General features: G+C 40.7%; 1 protein-coding gene across 5 annotated transcripts in view; it reads left to right on the top strand.

The window, feature by feature from the left end:
• Nucleotides 1-15288, top strand: part of MAST4 (microtubule associated serine/threonine kinase family member 4) — a 545073-nt gene that overhangs the window by 164386 nt on the left and 365399 nt on the right. For all 5 annotated transcript variants that reach the window (XM_058563945.1, XM_058563939.1, XM_058563942.1 and 2 more), the window contains exon 3: nt 10808-10932. In XM_058563945.1, the coding sequence (XP_058419928.1) occupies nt 10808-10932 (125 nt within the window). The remainder of the gene's footprint in view (nt 1-10807; nt 10933-15288) is intronic.

Here is a 15288-nt window from a genome sequence, read left to right as displayed (position 1 = left end):
CTCCTGAGTCCACTGGTGGATGGAATGAGAACCAGTTATCCCTGAAGCGCCCCATGCCGGAGAGAATTTGGTCCAGTCTGAGGATGATGCCAAGGAGGAGTACCCTTGCCAGGAAGAGCTGTTTCGCAATGGAAAGTTTCCCGATGGAAAGTAGAGGGGACAATGAGTCATTGTTTGTTGTGGGCCTTCTATGTGCCAGATGGTAGGATAGGCTCTCTGTTTACATCCTAAGTGAGTCCTCACAATCACCCCACGAGGTTAGTCCGTCATCTCCACTTTACAGAACGTTTATGGGAAGCTGAGGCTTAAGAGGTTATGAATCCTCACCAAGGTCACACAGCTACTACATGGTAGTAGTCAGGCTTTGAATTTTGGATGTGAACCTTGTGACTGGGGCCAAATGGTAATGGATTTGAATTTGATGGTTTCGTAAGTTTAAAAATTGAACATATTTCCAAGGATCCAGAGGGGCAGCAAATGTGTTTGAATGGAATGAAATTTTGGAAAGGATTGGACTAACTGGGTTAAGGAGTCAGAATATGACAGGGGGGCCGGCCCCGTGGCTTAGCGGTTGGGTGCGCGCGCTCCGCTGCTGACGGCCCGGGTTCGGATCCCGGGCGCGCACCAACGCACCGCTTCTCCGGCCATGCTGAGGCCGCGTCCCACATACAGCAACTAGAAGGATGTGCAGCTATGACATACAACTATCTACTGGGGCTTTGGGGGAAAAAATAAATAAATAAAATCTGTAAAAAAAAAAAAAAAAGAATATGACAGGGGAGGAGGAGATGACTCTTACTAACTTTATTATTTTGAAGAGGGCAGGGTACTGGTCCTCAGGGAGGTTTTAGAAAGGTATAGAGGAGGCAAGTGGGGGGGGGGGAGGAAGGAGAGAGAGGCGAGAGAACAGAGAGGTGACAAGTAGTTTAACAGCTGCTCCACATATCCGCAAACTGACTCCGAGAAAAAATGGTTCTATTTATTTGCCATTTCCTTCCATATATCTTCCCAACAGCATTCATCAATATCTGTCATTTCCCAGGGGGTTTAGACATGTCTAGCAATTCATTTTGCTGAATTATATTTCAATACACGGATGGAGGGAGGCCAGATTGCAGATGTTAACTCTGACCTGTGCCCAGTGTCGCTTAGACACAACCACCACCCCGCTCCTGGGTGCCTCACTCAGACATTCCAAGCAACTCTGCTTGGTGTGAGATTCTTGTTATGTTCTCATTAGAGTGGGCTCAATTTAATACTTCTTTAAAAATCAATTTTAAATTGTCACATTAACCTTTGGTCTGTACAGCTAGAGCTTAGGGCCAAACCATAATGTATTTTTTGATAAGAATTTTAAATCCAGACAGTTAGTATCTGAAGGGAGACTACCTTGGTGGTCATGGTGCAGGAGGGAGTTGCTGGCCAGGGCTGGGTCTCATTGCAGAATGGGAGAACTTGCTGGGTGTTGGTACATTGGACACAGCGATGTGAGCGCTTGTAATAATAGCAACATTGAGGCTTACTAAGCTCTATTTCACGTGTTAGCTCATTTGATCCTAATATCTTCCCTTATTAGAATTTGACTGAGAGTGGTAATCTTGGTGGATGAGAAGAAATATTTCTTCTTTAAGAACAAGTTAAGGGAAAACCACAGGAAGGAAAGGCCAAATATATTTCTCTTGTTAAGTATGGATTCGAATGGTTCCATTTAAAAATAGACGGTGTTGGCGTTTTGCCCTTTTACCATAAAATGACAAGAGTAACAGCATGGCTGTCTGTGATTGAGGGTGAGAAGACCACTGTACCTTTGAATCATCTTAACCCAGTTAGTCCAGTCCAATTTTTGATTTAAAACTGCAGCTGCAGTTGACAGTGGCAATGGCTCCATAGCCTTGTGGTTGTCCAAAGGCTTGGATTTCTCTATTGCAGACATGTATGTTCTGTATGGTTCTGAGCTCTCTCACGGTATGGGATTGGGCTTTAGTGACTCCTTGAAACATTTGTCATGTACCATTCAGTCTGTGCTTGCCGTCAACTGTTATCTTCTGCTACCTGCTCTGCTCGCTGCAAGCTTCCTTTTAAAGCGTCCCCCTAACTTTATCACGAAGCCCTTGTGGTTAGTATTGTTGCCTTGCCATTCTATGTTAAGTACAGAATGCTGGTGATAATATTCTAAGAAGTGAAATCGGGTATCTCTGGTAGATTTCAGTCTTGTAGCAAAACAGGAATTTAGACACTGCTGCATTGGGCGGTTAATTTGATCCAGACCTTGAGGCCCCTTTGGCATCCCCATGCTCTGACTACTAACCTCCCAAAAGACATGCATGCTCTCTCCATTTGGCTTTCAGTTTCCGTGTCAACTGGGGATCTCCGGCTAGTGGCAGTGATGTCTTCAAGGACTTAGGGTCAAGGTTATGCTTTGGACTTGTCTTGTGTGAGTAAACACACATCACACAGACTAGAACAGCAGCTCAATATAGGAGTCAGTGAACTTCAGCACACTCTGCTCACAGGTCTGTTGGTTTCTCAAATTATATTTATTTATGCCATTAAGAAGAATGATTTAGCAGCATTGTTGATGCAGTCTAGGTATAGTTATTCTTTTGCAGTGGGGACAAGAAATTGGAAGTCAGTCACCCATGGGAGAGGGAAGATGGAAGGAACCATGTCTCTATGCTATAGTAGCACAGCTGAAGATGAATAAAGGGCGGCGATAATTGCCTGTGAGGACGACAGTCACTGTGATGAGGGAACCAGTGTTTAGGAGTGAGCAATGGGGCATAGAAGAAGAACGTCTTGATGATGATGGAGTACCCTTTAGGACGCTGGCTGCTGACTCATGGATTCTGCTCAGATTCAGCCAGTGACTTATCATGGTCTGTAACCTTTCTCCATTTCCAGAGTTGGGAGGGTTCTCGAGAAACTCAGTTCCTCTGACTTGCGAATGATTCAAAGGGCTTCACTTATTTAGTGGAATTTGCAAAAGCAGGTGCTGATGTAGTTTAATGTGGATACCTCTCTTTGGACAACAAAAAGGACACCTTATTTTTTTCTCTGGATGGTGCGGTGGTTTTGGCTAAGCAAGGAAGAGGGTGGTTTTGTGTGTGTGTGTGTGTGGTAAAATATACATAAGGAAATTTACCATTTTAACCATTTTAAGTATGCAATTCAGTGGCATTAAGTATATTCACATTGTTGTGCAACCATCACCACTGTCAGGCTCCAGAACTTTTTCATCATCCCAAGCTAAAACTCTGTACCCATTAAATAACTCCTTATTCCCTCCTCTCCCCAGCCCCCGGTAACCACTGTTATACTTTCTCTCTCGCTAAATTTGACTGTTTTAGGAACCTCATATAAGTGGAGTCATACAATGTTTGTCCTTTTGCGCCTGGCTTATTTCATTTAGCGTGTCTTCAAGGTTCTTTCATGTTGTAGCATGTGTCAGAATTTCCTTCCTTTTTAAGGCTGAATCATATGCCATTGTATGTATAACCACATTTTGTTTATCCATTCATCCCTCAATGGACATTTGGGTTGTTTCCACCTTTTGGCTATTGTGGATAATGCTGCTGTGAACATGGCTGTACAAATATCTGTTCGAGTCCCTGCTTCAATTCCTTTGTGTATATATTCAGAAGTGAAATTAAGCAAGGGAGGTTTTAGTCAGCAGTGGAAGGGGTAAAATGGGGGGAATGTCCCTCCTCCCACTTTAGTAGTGGCCATGAACTTTCTGGGGGCTACTGTGAGAGCTTCAGTAAATGTTCAGGTCAGCAGCAGCCTGGTAGCCAAGAGGTAAAGATACAGGATGAGAGATGTGAGCTCGTGGCCCCATCTGCGTTTTCATGACCCAGCACAGTGCTAGCTTCCCATTGTTCTTTTTGTCTCCAGCCCCTTCGCCTCTGTAATGCTACCCCCATTCTCCTTCCCTTCGTTCTGTGGCTCCCCCACTTCATCAAAACTCTTGAGAGCAATACATTGGTCACCTCAGCTTCCCTTTGTTCCTGGTTGGTGCCTTAGAGGATAAATTTTTTCAGAGTTCTTATGTATAACTGAGCAGCAGAAGCCATATCTAAAGACTGCTTTGTTATGTAGTTACTAGGTCTTATTTTCCCTTTGATGTCCTGTTTGAAGTCTAAGAGAAACAACCCAAAATGTAAGACTGTGGACTGACTGTAAATCTATGTTGCACTTCAGGTGATATGGAACTTTTTACTAGAAGCTTTTAAATCTAGCCGTTACCACTATTCCCTGATGATGAAGTGGGTCTCCAGAGGCTATATTTAATTCTTTATATAACCATTCTGCTAAATTATTGCTGGCCTGATATTCTCCTACTTCAGAAGGATACTTTGAGCTTTGGGGTGCTTTGCAAGCATGTATCTCATGTTTGAAAGCATGCATTTATGGAGTTCTTGCTTCTTGTTTCTTGGAATTCAGGATGTAAACAAAGGAAAACATATTTCAGGAAAAAGACCATATGTAGCCTAGATACAACAAAGGCATAATCTGGGTCTAGGCTCAGTAATCTGCTTAGTTTCATATATAACCTTAAAAGACTGCAGATCTTCCCACTCACTCTGTTAAGTAGAGGCCCTGTGACCAAAACAGTAACAATAACCAGTATAAAAAGCCCATTCAAATAACCTGTACCTCATGGTTGAAGCCTGACAAGTTCTTGTATCACTCTGGCCAACTGATTCTATGGACCTTTATTTATTGCCTCTAAATTTCTAGTTACGTTGGTAGAAAATATTTAATAAATGCTTTAATAAACATATTGAATTTTAGAAATGTGTTTCTAAAGAGCACAGAGTTGATCAAAGTTCCAGTTGTAACAACAAGCTTGATTTGGTATTAAAATATAGCAGCCAGATTGCTAGGCAAACTCACCTCTCATACAACAAATTGGGAATGGTATTATCCATTAATTTCCACCCTGTGCAGCCGAATAATGCAGTTGACAGATGCTAATTTTCTTAAATTGTAGGCAGCAAATGATGCATGAATACAACAGCAACACACTTTTTGGAGGCTCTTGGTAGTCATCAGAAAGTGAATTTATATAAAGTTTGATGTAATCACTACCAACTATGGCACAATGTTGGTGCCTTCTAATGACTGCCTTAAATCCATCTGTTGTCCTTTTTCCCCTATTAACACTAATGGGGGTCTAGGCAGGAATAAAACATCCCATGTGTTGTGCTAACAGACCTTCCAATCTGTAACATTCATATGATTCCTAAAGACAAGACTCATGCAAGAATAGTGACATGTGAATCTAACCCATGAAAGGATTATAAACATGGCATTGTGTAAGTGTATAAATGCTTCCTAATTTAATTATTTTTCCAGTGTCTTAAAATTTTATTTCTTACTCATCTTATAATCCATTGTGCTCTTTGTGTTTCTTATTTTTTTAAGTTTATATTTACTGAATGTTCATTGGATAATGTATTTTCTTTTTTGGTTTTACAACCATCCCATAAATTTACCCCTATTTTACAGCTGAGGAACCTGAGGCTTGCAGAAGTTCATGAATAAGTGATGGATCAGTTTTGAGGATCATAATTGGCACTCAGCAGTCTGACTCTAGAGTCAGCCATAACTAGAGCAATCCATTTTTACCGTTACTGGCAAAGACCTTTATGTCCAGTTGGGTTTGAAGAGAGTATAAGATAAGTATATGGGCTAAGTTCAAACACTTACTTCAAGCTCAGTTCAAAAACTGATCAGTTATTGAACATCAAAACATCTCCTTTTTGGGGCCGGCCAGGTGGCGCAGCAGTTAAGTGCGCGTGCTCCACTTTGGCGGCCCGGAGTTCGGATCCCGGGCGTGCATCGATGGCACCGCTTGTCAAGCCATGCTGTGGCGGCGTCCCATGTAAAGTGGAGGAAGATGGGCACGGATGTTAGCTCAGGGCCAGTCTTCCTCAGAAAAAGAGGAGGATTGGCATTGGATGTTACCTCAGGGCTGATCTTCCTTACCAAAAAAAAACCTCCTTTTGGGTTAGGGTCTGTTGAAGAACAAAAGAATTGAAGGCTGACAGAGTCTCTCCTTGGCCAAACTCTTTCCAGGCTCCTCTGAGCCCTCTGTCTCAACTAGGCCTCAACCTTGGCCAATAACGACTTGAACAAATACTAGCATAGTTTCTAACAGCTCGAGGCCACATCCTTAGGATGACCCTAGCCCCCTTCAAGTGCCTGCCTGAGAAAACTGAAGGCTGCCAAAAAAGTTTACTATTTGTTTCAGCCAACAGATAGGGTCTCTGTCTCCCAGTTTCTGTGGGATGATAGAATCCTAACTTCCATCATTGCCAGCTGGCAGACTGGCACTTTCATTTCCCTGACTCCGCTGAGCACCCCTTTGCTCCCTGCTCTCCTCCCTCATTCTCCTCTTACAACACCCAGTTACTTCTGTGCTAATCGAAGGTGGGTTAGTTCACACTGGCCTCTCTTTCCCTATTGAAGTAGTTATTACTGATTAAAATCTGCCTTTACCACTTTACGGAGTGTCCAGCTTTATCTTGGACAAGGTCTTGTTACCAGGATTAGACTTACACATGAGATAGCAACAAATAGAACGTATGTGGTGGTGTTAGGCTCAGTGATTTCAGAGAAGTTAATGGCGTGTGTGTCCTGTCAGCAGTGGTCTCTGCTCGCTTAGAGTGCCCTGTGAGATCTAACAACGCTGAAGTGTTCACAGCATGGTTTGGAGGGAATGGAGAGAAGGGAAGTGGCTCTGGTTCCTTGGGCCCCCTCCCCCAGCGCTTGTTCTGGATCTGTCCCGAGTCGGACTTCCCACCTGACCCGTATCTGGGCTTATTGAGCGAGGATCCTAGCGTATGAATTTCCTGCATGAGGATTTATTCAGGAACTGTCCCTGCTTTTGTTCCACTTTCCCACTGGCAGAAGGGAGCCTTTTCCAGTTACAGCTACCATGACTTTAATGTTGGGACTATGATGAGCATCCTCCTCTTTCCTTTTTGCTCCTCTTCTCCGTGGAACCTCTCCCCTGGCTCCTTGCTTCTCCACCCACACCCCTTGGGGAGCCCCCACGTTGCTCAGACGCCTCCCTGACATGGCCTTAGGAACTACCATTTTGAGGGCTGGAGAGAACATGCTGCTGGCTAGTTTGCCATGTGAGATTATGGAGCACATTTTTTGATAGAAATCATTAATATTATATACAGAAATTAATAGAGAATCATTAAATACAACCCCATATACCTGCCAGCTAGCTTTATCAAAGCTTAATATTTGCCATATTCTTCAGATACATTTAAAAAAAGTTAAAATTAAATATATTAAAACCACAAGTGAAAACGTAATTCTTTAAACTTTTGAGTTCAACTAATAAATCCATTTATTCCTTGCAGCTAATTTTTAAAACAATAAAATATTACAGTATACTCATCCCTGGACCCACTCCCCATTTTCCCTGCCAGAGCTAATGACAATTCTGAATTTGCTGTTTATCTTTTCCATAAAGAAATACTGTTCTTTATTTTAATGTTATTCAATATTTTTCTTTATTTCTTTTGTGATCTGGCCTAAGAACTGATTACCATGTTTTATTTTGTTGCTACGATGGTTGGGGGATGCATTGATGGAGTTATCAAGTTCTTATGATAATGTGAATAGTGATAGTGTATTGACTGCTTTCCACGTCCCAGGCTGAGTGCCTTAAGTGCATCATCTCGTTTAATCCTGTCTGCTACCATTTCCCATCTTTTCAGAAGATTTATTCTCTCTCTCTATATATATAAAATATATATTATTTTCTTATAAATGTAGAATCATCCTATCTTATAACTTGTTTTTTCACCTAAGCATATGTGATGAATATTTTCCTGTGATAGGATTTGGGCTTCAGCGTAAGAATCCTTATTTTTCCTACTTAGTAGCTGTGTGCCCTTGTCTAATTGTGTAACCTGTCTGGGCTTTAAAATGGGGATAATATTATCTAGTATCCCATAGGATTGTTAAGACGTTGCAGTCCCTGGCGTATAGTGAGACCTCGATGTATTTTAGCTATTATGCTGTACTACAAATAAAATTTAAGAAAATAATAATGTTCAGTTTTATTCTTCCTATTTAGGCTTGATTAAGTATTGATCAAAGAGTGTAGTTTAACTGCATTACAGTCAACAAACATTTATTGAGCACTTACTAAGTAGCAGGCATTGTGTCAGGTACTGAAGATACAGAAATGAACACCTATTTCTTCATCTCATGAGGATTACAGGGAGACAGTCTAATAATTATTTTCTACTAAAAGAAAAAATAGAGTGATTTATAGAATTCTTCAGTGAACTAAAATGTTTGCCCTTTAAGTTTTTCCATGATAAGATTAAATTCTTCAAATGTTTTTGCATCTACCCTTAGTGTTTTTTTTTTTTTTAAACAAAGCATCTGGGGTGGAGCAGTGGTGGGGCCAGAGTCGAGTTTCTCTGTTGTATACACCTTGACACCATGTAGCTTCTACACCTCCTGTCAGGACTCTCTGAAATATGGAGGAAGAAAATATAAAACATAAAATACAGGAAAAGACACAGGAGGGACCAGGAAAAAAAAATCTAGGATTCTGATTACTGGAGGTTGGTGTATTTTTCACAAGTGAAGTCCTTCAAATAGTAAGAGTTATTTCCATTAAAGAAATCATTTTTTCATATAATACTGGTGTTAGCATTCCTAAATGCAGTCTAGAGTTCTCCTGTTCTTCTTTATTAATGTCCTGCTTTTGGGTACAAGGGGACAGGTTTCCCAAAACCCCTTTTAGTTCATGTTTCAAAATAAGGCAAGGAAAAAATAAAAATTCTAGACTTCAAATGTTCAGATGTAACATACCCTGCATAAAAATATATCTTAATGTTTTTGAGATGGTGACCAGAACCACAGAGGGTAATTATATTTGAATTTTCAGTGACAGAGTTTATACTTCAATTAATTGGTGTTTGCTATATTTATTTGCTTGGAAAAGATCATAACCTATTATGTGGGGTTGAGGGGGAGCAGGTAACAAAAATCAATATGATCCCATTTTTGCAAGAAAATGTAGGTTACAGAAAGAAAGTCTGGCAGAAAATCACTGAAATGTTGATAGAGGCTTTCCCTGGTGTGATTATAGGTGATTTTTTTTTCTTTATATATACTTATATTTTTTACTTGTGAGTGAAAAGAAACCGAACCCAAGCAAAAAAGATACTTCGCATTTTTACTACTGTTATGGCTAAATAGCTAACAGATACTGAGTGCTTTACTTATAAAATCCACTAATCCCCTTAACAACTTCATGTAGTCAATCCTATCATCTCCATTTTAGAGATGGAAAGACCAGTCAAGAGAGGTTGGCTAACTTCCTTCCTCAGTGTCCTTCAGCTACAGGTCAAGATCTTAAAAGCAGATGTCATTTTCTGTAGTCTGTTTTTTCACTATAAAATAAGAGAGTGAAAGAGCCATTTTGGCAAAATAAGAAGCCATTTTTTCCTTTGCAATTAAAATATAAACTTCTGAAAGCACTTAGATTAAAGCATTAGACCTCTGAACATGGACAATTGATGGTAGCCTCCCCTAGCTCCTGTGCTATAATAATGCTGGTAGTTAGCATGTGCACTAATAGTAAACTAGTTAATATATCACAGTAGTTATTAACCAGTGGGATATGCTTGTTAAGTGCATGCCTGAGGTAGGAGAGAGGCTCTTTTACAAGGAACAGATGTGCTGGGGAAAATCCCGGGAACAGATGTCACCTCTGCTGCAGGGCCACCAGCCACGCATGCCTCAATCCCCCATGATTCTGAGAGGTTCGAAGCTGGAGTCTTCACACACATCCCTTGGATGAGGTTCTATGGGTTGCCTGCCGTCTTTTCCTATGTGTTTTCTGGGAAAGAAGTGCCCACTTGTCTTCTCATCATTCAGCAAAGACTTAATGAGCACCTACTATGGCCAGTCATTGTGCTAGTACTGCGGCAAAGCAGATGAAAATCAAACATAGTCTCTGCTTTTACAGAGCTTTTATTATTATGTGAATATTCGTGTCCATCCTATCTTCCTGAAGTCAAAAAGCCTTGTTTCTTGTGCGTTTATAACTAGTCTAGTCCATGTACTAAGGAAGTAATACAGTGTGAATTGGTTCAGCTGTTTGACTTTTAAAGGCATATACGTATATATTAGAGTTCAGGGTTGATGTAAATTGCTCAGTGAACCTAAACTGACAGTAATGTCCTGATTTATGCAAATGAATACCGTTATGTGTCGTCTGGACGCGGTTGGATGACCACCAGTGCTTTAGAGAGAGAAGGTGAGAGAAAGAGTCACTAGCCTCATTTCACCTTGAAAGTATTCCAACTCTTCTTTTTGTTGGTTATGATCTCTACTTTGTAGTCTCTTTTCTAGTTGATTCCTAGATCAATTTCTGTATTAGATATTTTAAAAATACATTTGTAAATGCACTTGCTTATTTCTGTGATGCTGAGAATGCTTTGTGTATTTACATATGGCCTCAGCATGGTCCCGTGGAACAGGCAGAAGTAACAAGACACTTCATCCTGCCCTGGCTGAAAACTACAGATGCTGGAGACGAAGAGGTTTACTTGGGTTTGTGTGGGAAATCAGGATCAGAACTTGCAACTGGATCTCCTGACTTAATTAAAACAATTTGCCACTGGTTGCTATAAATAAATGTAATTATGGAGTATAGCAGAAGTAGTACACAAGAAAGATGGCCAAGAAGTGATCTGCCGTTGCCGTGGAAGTGCTGCCGTTCTGCCCGCTACTGACATTGTCTTCTCTTTAACCCCAACAGGGAGGTACCTCCTTCCGAACCCAGTAGCAGGTCTGGCCTGCCCAGCCTCGGCGGAGATGTCCAACCTCGTGCGCATGCGCAGCCAGGCCCTGGGCCAGTCGGCACCCTTGCTCACGGCCAGCCTGGTGAGTGTCCTCCGGCTGTCTTCGGTGATTTGGATTTGCTCCATCTTGCCACCTCTTTAGAGACTATTTTAAGTTTATGGAGTTGAACTAGATTTGAGCTTACCCACATTTTACATTGAGCACATATTTGGCAATGTGAAATTCCATGCTTTCAGTGTGCTAATTTTTTCCAAGTCCCGGCGTCCCTGTCCCCCCCTCCCCGCCCCCGCAACCTAATTTGGGGTATTTCTGTCAAATTGACTCTGTTTCCACTCTTCCCTCGAAAGAAATGAAAATGTTTCTAAGCCTTTTTTTTTTTTAACTTCTGTCAACCTTAAAAATAAAACAGCTAGTTATTTTATCAGCAAAACGAGTTTATTCTGGAATAACCAGAGTTGCAGTTCACACGTGCATGCTATGGTGGACCATAGGCAAATTCGACAAATAAAGGAGAGGAACGTTATAGAGAAGAAGGAGGCAATTGGGAGGGGTTGTTTTGAAGGAAAGGCTGTTGGAGAAAAGCAAGAATTCAGGGTGGTGATGGTTTCTCGTTGGCTGAGTTGCTGGGGTAGTCGATTTCTGTTTGGGATGCAATGTACGTTTTTTCCTGTAATTAACCATTCTTTCCTGTTGAGGACTTCTACTGGGGTCTGTAATTGACTGTCTTTCCTGTCATTGACCTTGAATGGTGCTGTGTGGGAGCTCCTCTTTCCGGACTGCTGACTCCATTTTAAATGAAGTTTCTTTTCATTAATTTTCACAATTGTTATTTGAAAATAATTTCAAACTTACAGAAAAGTTGCAAGAGTAAGAAAAATACATAGAACATCAGTTGATCCTTTAGATTCAACTATTAACCTCTTGCCCAATTTGCTTTATCATTTGCTTTCTCTCTCTGTATATACGTATATGCATATATGTATATGTGTATAATTTTTTTTTGAACTGTTTGAGAGTAAATTGGACATATGGCCTTTCGTTATCACAGTTATCAACTTCAGTAAACTTAACGGCTGATACAAGCCTTTTATCTACTCTGCCATCTGTGTTTCAGTTTTACCAATTGGCTCAATAATGTCCTTTGTAGTATTTTTTTGTCCTCTGGTATAGGGTCCAGTTTCCGGTCACTTATTGCATTTAATTGTCGTATCTATTTAGTCTTCTTTAATCTGGAGCCTTTCCACAGTCTTTCTTTGCCTTTTGTGACAGTGATGTTTTTGAAGACTGTGTACCTGTCTCCCCCCATTTTTCTTAATGAAACATTTCTCAAATTATGTGTGTCTGATGTTTCCTCCTGGTGAGATTCAGGTTTTTGCATTCCAGGCCAGAGTGTGACATTGTGTCTTCTGTAGGCATGACATCTGCAGGTGCATGATCTCCATCTTCCCCTCATTGTGATGTTAATTTTTTTCACCCAATCAAGGTGTTGCCCAATTTCTCCACTGTAGTTTGACTTTTTCTTTTGCAATTCTGTGCACCAGTTCTGTGGGGAGATAGTTTTTGGCCACGCAAACATGCTTCTCCTAGTCAAAAATTTCCCTTAGATTTTGCATTCCTTCGTGATTCTTGCCTGGACCGTTCTTTTCTAGGATAATTGAATATGGCCATTATTCCAACTCTAATACTCTCTCCACATTTACCAGTTGGCGCACAGTGTAAATATTTGTGTATTTGTTAGCAGCATGGATTCCTATGTTGTTTTTTCAGTGTAGACCTTTATTTTTAACCGTGATGCTTACTAGAATTTTGTTTTCTAGTGGATCCACTTCTCTGCTTTAACCTTTGGCACAGCCTAGAGGTCTGTACAAGTTATTGTTGCATTGGTGGTAGGTTGTATGGTATGGGATTAGATTTTTAAACATCTTTTACTGATGATGATGCAATAATATATAAATCAGTGCACGATGATGCCTTACTTTATGCATTGGTAATAGGTTATCTTGGATATTTGGGAGTCATTCAGTAATGCAGAGACATTTGATTTCGTTCCAGCCTCTAGTCCTGCTTTTGCCATTAGGTAGCTGTGTAAACTTGGGCAGGTCACTGAGTTTCTCAGATTTTATCACCTCATCTGCAACTACAAGATGAAAAGGAGTATTAAGCAGTCTCTGGAATTCAACTTTGGACTTACCTGATTCTACTTTCAGAATAATAAAGATTCTGAATGTACTGAATAATTATCCCCCAAAAAATCTTTCTTTCAGGGTATTTTATGACTTCAAAATTGTCTATGATCTTTAAACGAAAATTCATCTTTTTCTTCTTATGTAAATTTTGGGACTTATTTTAAAGAAACTGTTAGTTAGCATTTTCTTCCATCCCATCCCCAAGTTTGAAGTTACTTTTTCTTCTTGGGGAATTTTATTAAAAGCTTATTTTACTGTAAGCGTTTACTTTTTAAGGAAAGTGGTAAATTCCTCACAATTAGGTTTTTTTTTTAAACAGAAGTGCTTTGTGGGCCACTACAATATTATTCTTAACACTTAAATAGTAATCCTGTATGTTTATTGCCAAGTAAATCATTCTGATTAAAACAACACTGTCACAAAGTACTCTATCTTATTATCTAATACTGATAGTCACGTGCTCAGACACAGAAGCTGATTTATTCATTAATAAGACACATGTTAGGTGACCTAAGATGTTTGGGAATAAGATACAAAAATAAGAACTATGAATAGAAAACACAAGAAGAGTACTCCCCAAAATCTGTTCAATGACATTCTTTTCAGAGTCAGTTAGGGGGCTTGCCCCTTGACGTAGCAGTTAAGTGGGCGCGCTCCCATACTGGTGGCCAGGGTTCAGATCCCAGGTGCGCACCGACACCCCACTTGTCAAGCCGTACTGTGGCGGCGTCCCATATAAAGTGTAGGAAGCTGGGCACGGATGTTAGCCCAGGGCCAGTCTTCCTCAGCAAAAAGAGGAGGATTGCCATGGATGTTATCTCAGGGCTAATCTTCCTCACACACACACAAAAAAAAGAGTCAATTAAATTGTTAGCTTATCTACCCTGCAAGTTTTTATAGTGTTTGCTTAAGAGCAAAACTAGAGAAAATGCTAAAATACCATAGAGAGCAAACTTAAAACAGTCCCTGGCACATAAGCAGTCTCAAATGTTAGCAGTATTAATACTTCTGTTCTTATTTTATTGTGAGTAAGCTTGGGTGTAGATGCCGGACTGTGATGCACCGTTTACTACTAGACAGTGGAGGTTTCAGATGTACCCCCGTCATAGCTTTCCTTCGGAGGTTTCCTCACTTCCTGATTGTGGTCTAAGGAACGCTCTTTGTGGGCTGTTTAACCATCTTCTGGCCCCCGCTTCTGTCCGGTGAAGAGCAGCAACAGCTGGAGGAGAGCTGCTAGGCGGGTCATGGTCTTGATTTCCTCCTTGTTCTGCTGCCATCTGCCCCGGTTTCTGGGCGGTATCGCGTATTTCAATATGTCGCTCAGTACATGTTAATGACTTTTCCTGCTTTTGGTACCCTTTGCAGAACCATTAAAGTTAATCTGTTTCATGTTTCTTGGAATGGATTACATCTAAATTATTTCTGCTGACTACAGCTCACAGATTTGATAGAGAATGGTGCTGAAGAGGTGGAAATGTACACCTATTAGAACTTCTTTTTTTTCCTTGTCTTTTAAACAAGCTGATGTTTCTGGAGGTACGTTGTTCAACAGAATATGCTTCACTCTCATCTTCTCTCCTGGCCGCTATCCTCACCCCAAGGCCCGATCTTAGAGCTGTAGGTCACCCTTCCTCCTGACTCTCCTTAGCATTTATCACGGTGCACCTTTGTTTTAGTTCTTGTGTTAATGCCTCATATCCCCCTGCTAGACTGCGAGCTCCTTGAAGGCAGAAGTCCTGTCTGATCTGACTTGCTGTTCCTCACTGCTCCTAGCACACCACCTTGCATATAGGAGGCATTCAATAAATAATGTTGGTGGAATGAATAGTTATTGGTGGAAAGTGACAGATTTCTTTAGTTGCAAGACGAGAGTGATGGTGTGATTCTATATGCTGTAATGGGTGGCCTAATAAGACCATCCATTTAAAACCACTCTGGTTTTGCTGTTTAGCGTGCATCTTACAATGAGATTAGCCTTAAAGTCCGTATAATGGGCCAAATCCCGTTTAGTTCCACATCAGCTGCTCAAAAAATATGGTGACAAAATTGGAAGAGATTATCAATGTCCACGTTCAAGGAAATTTCATTAATCTGCTTGAAAGCAGTCATGTAATCACATTGGTTTAAATATGTCATTGATTCATTGAAGAAGTTGAAGCGATATGTGTGTTCAAGTGTGGAAAAATAAGAAAAATCAGAATCAAAGTGGTTTATGTCCAAATGACGGCATTACACTCACTATAACAAAATT

This window comes from Diceros bicornis, chromosome 20 (genome assembly GCF_020826845.1).
Source record: "Diceros bicornis minor isolate mBicDic1 chromosome 20, mDicBic1.mat.cur, whole genome shotgun sequence".
NCBI lineage: Eukaryota > Metazoa > Chordata > Mammalia > Perissodactyla > Rhinocerotidae > Diceros > Diceros bicornis.
This window is presented reverse-complemented; position numbering and strand designations above follow the sequence as displayed.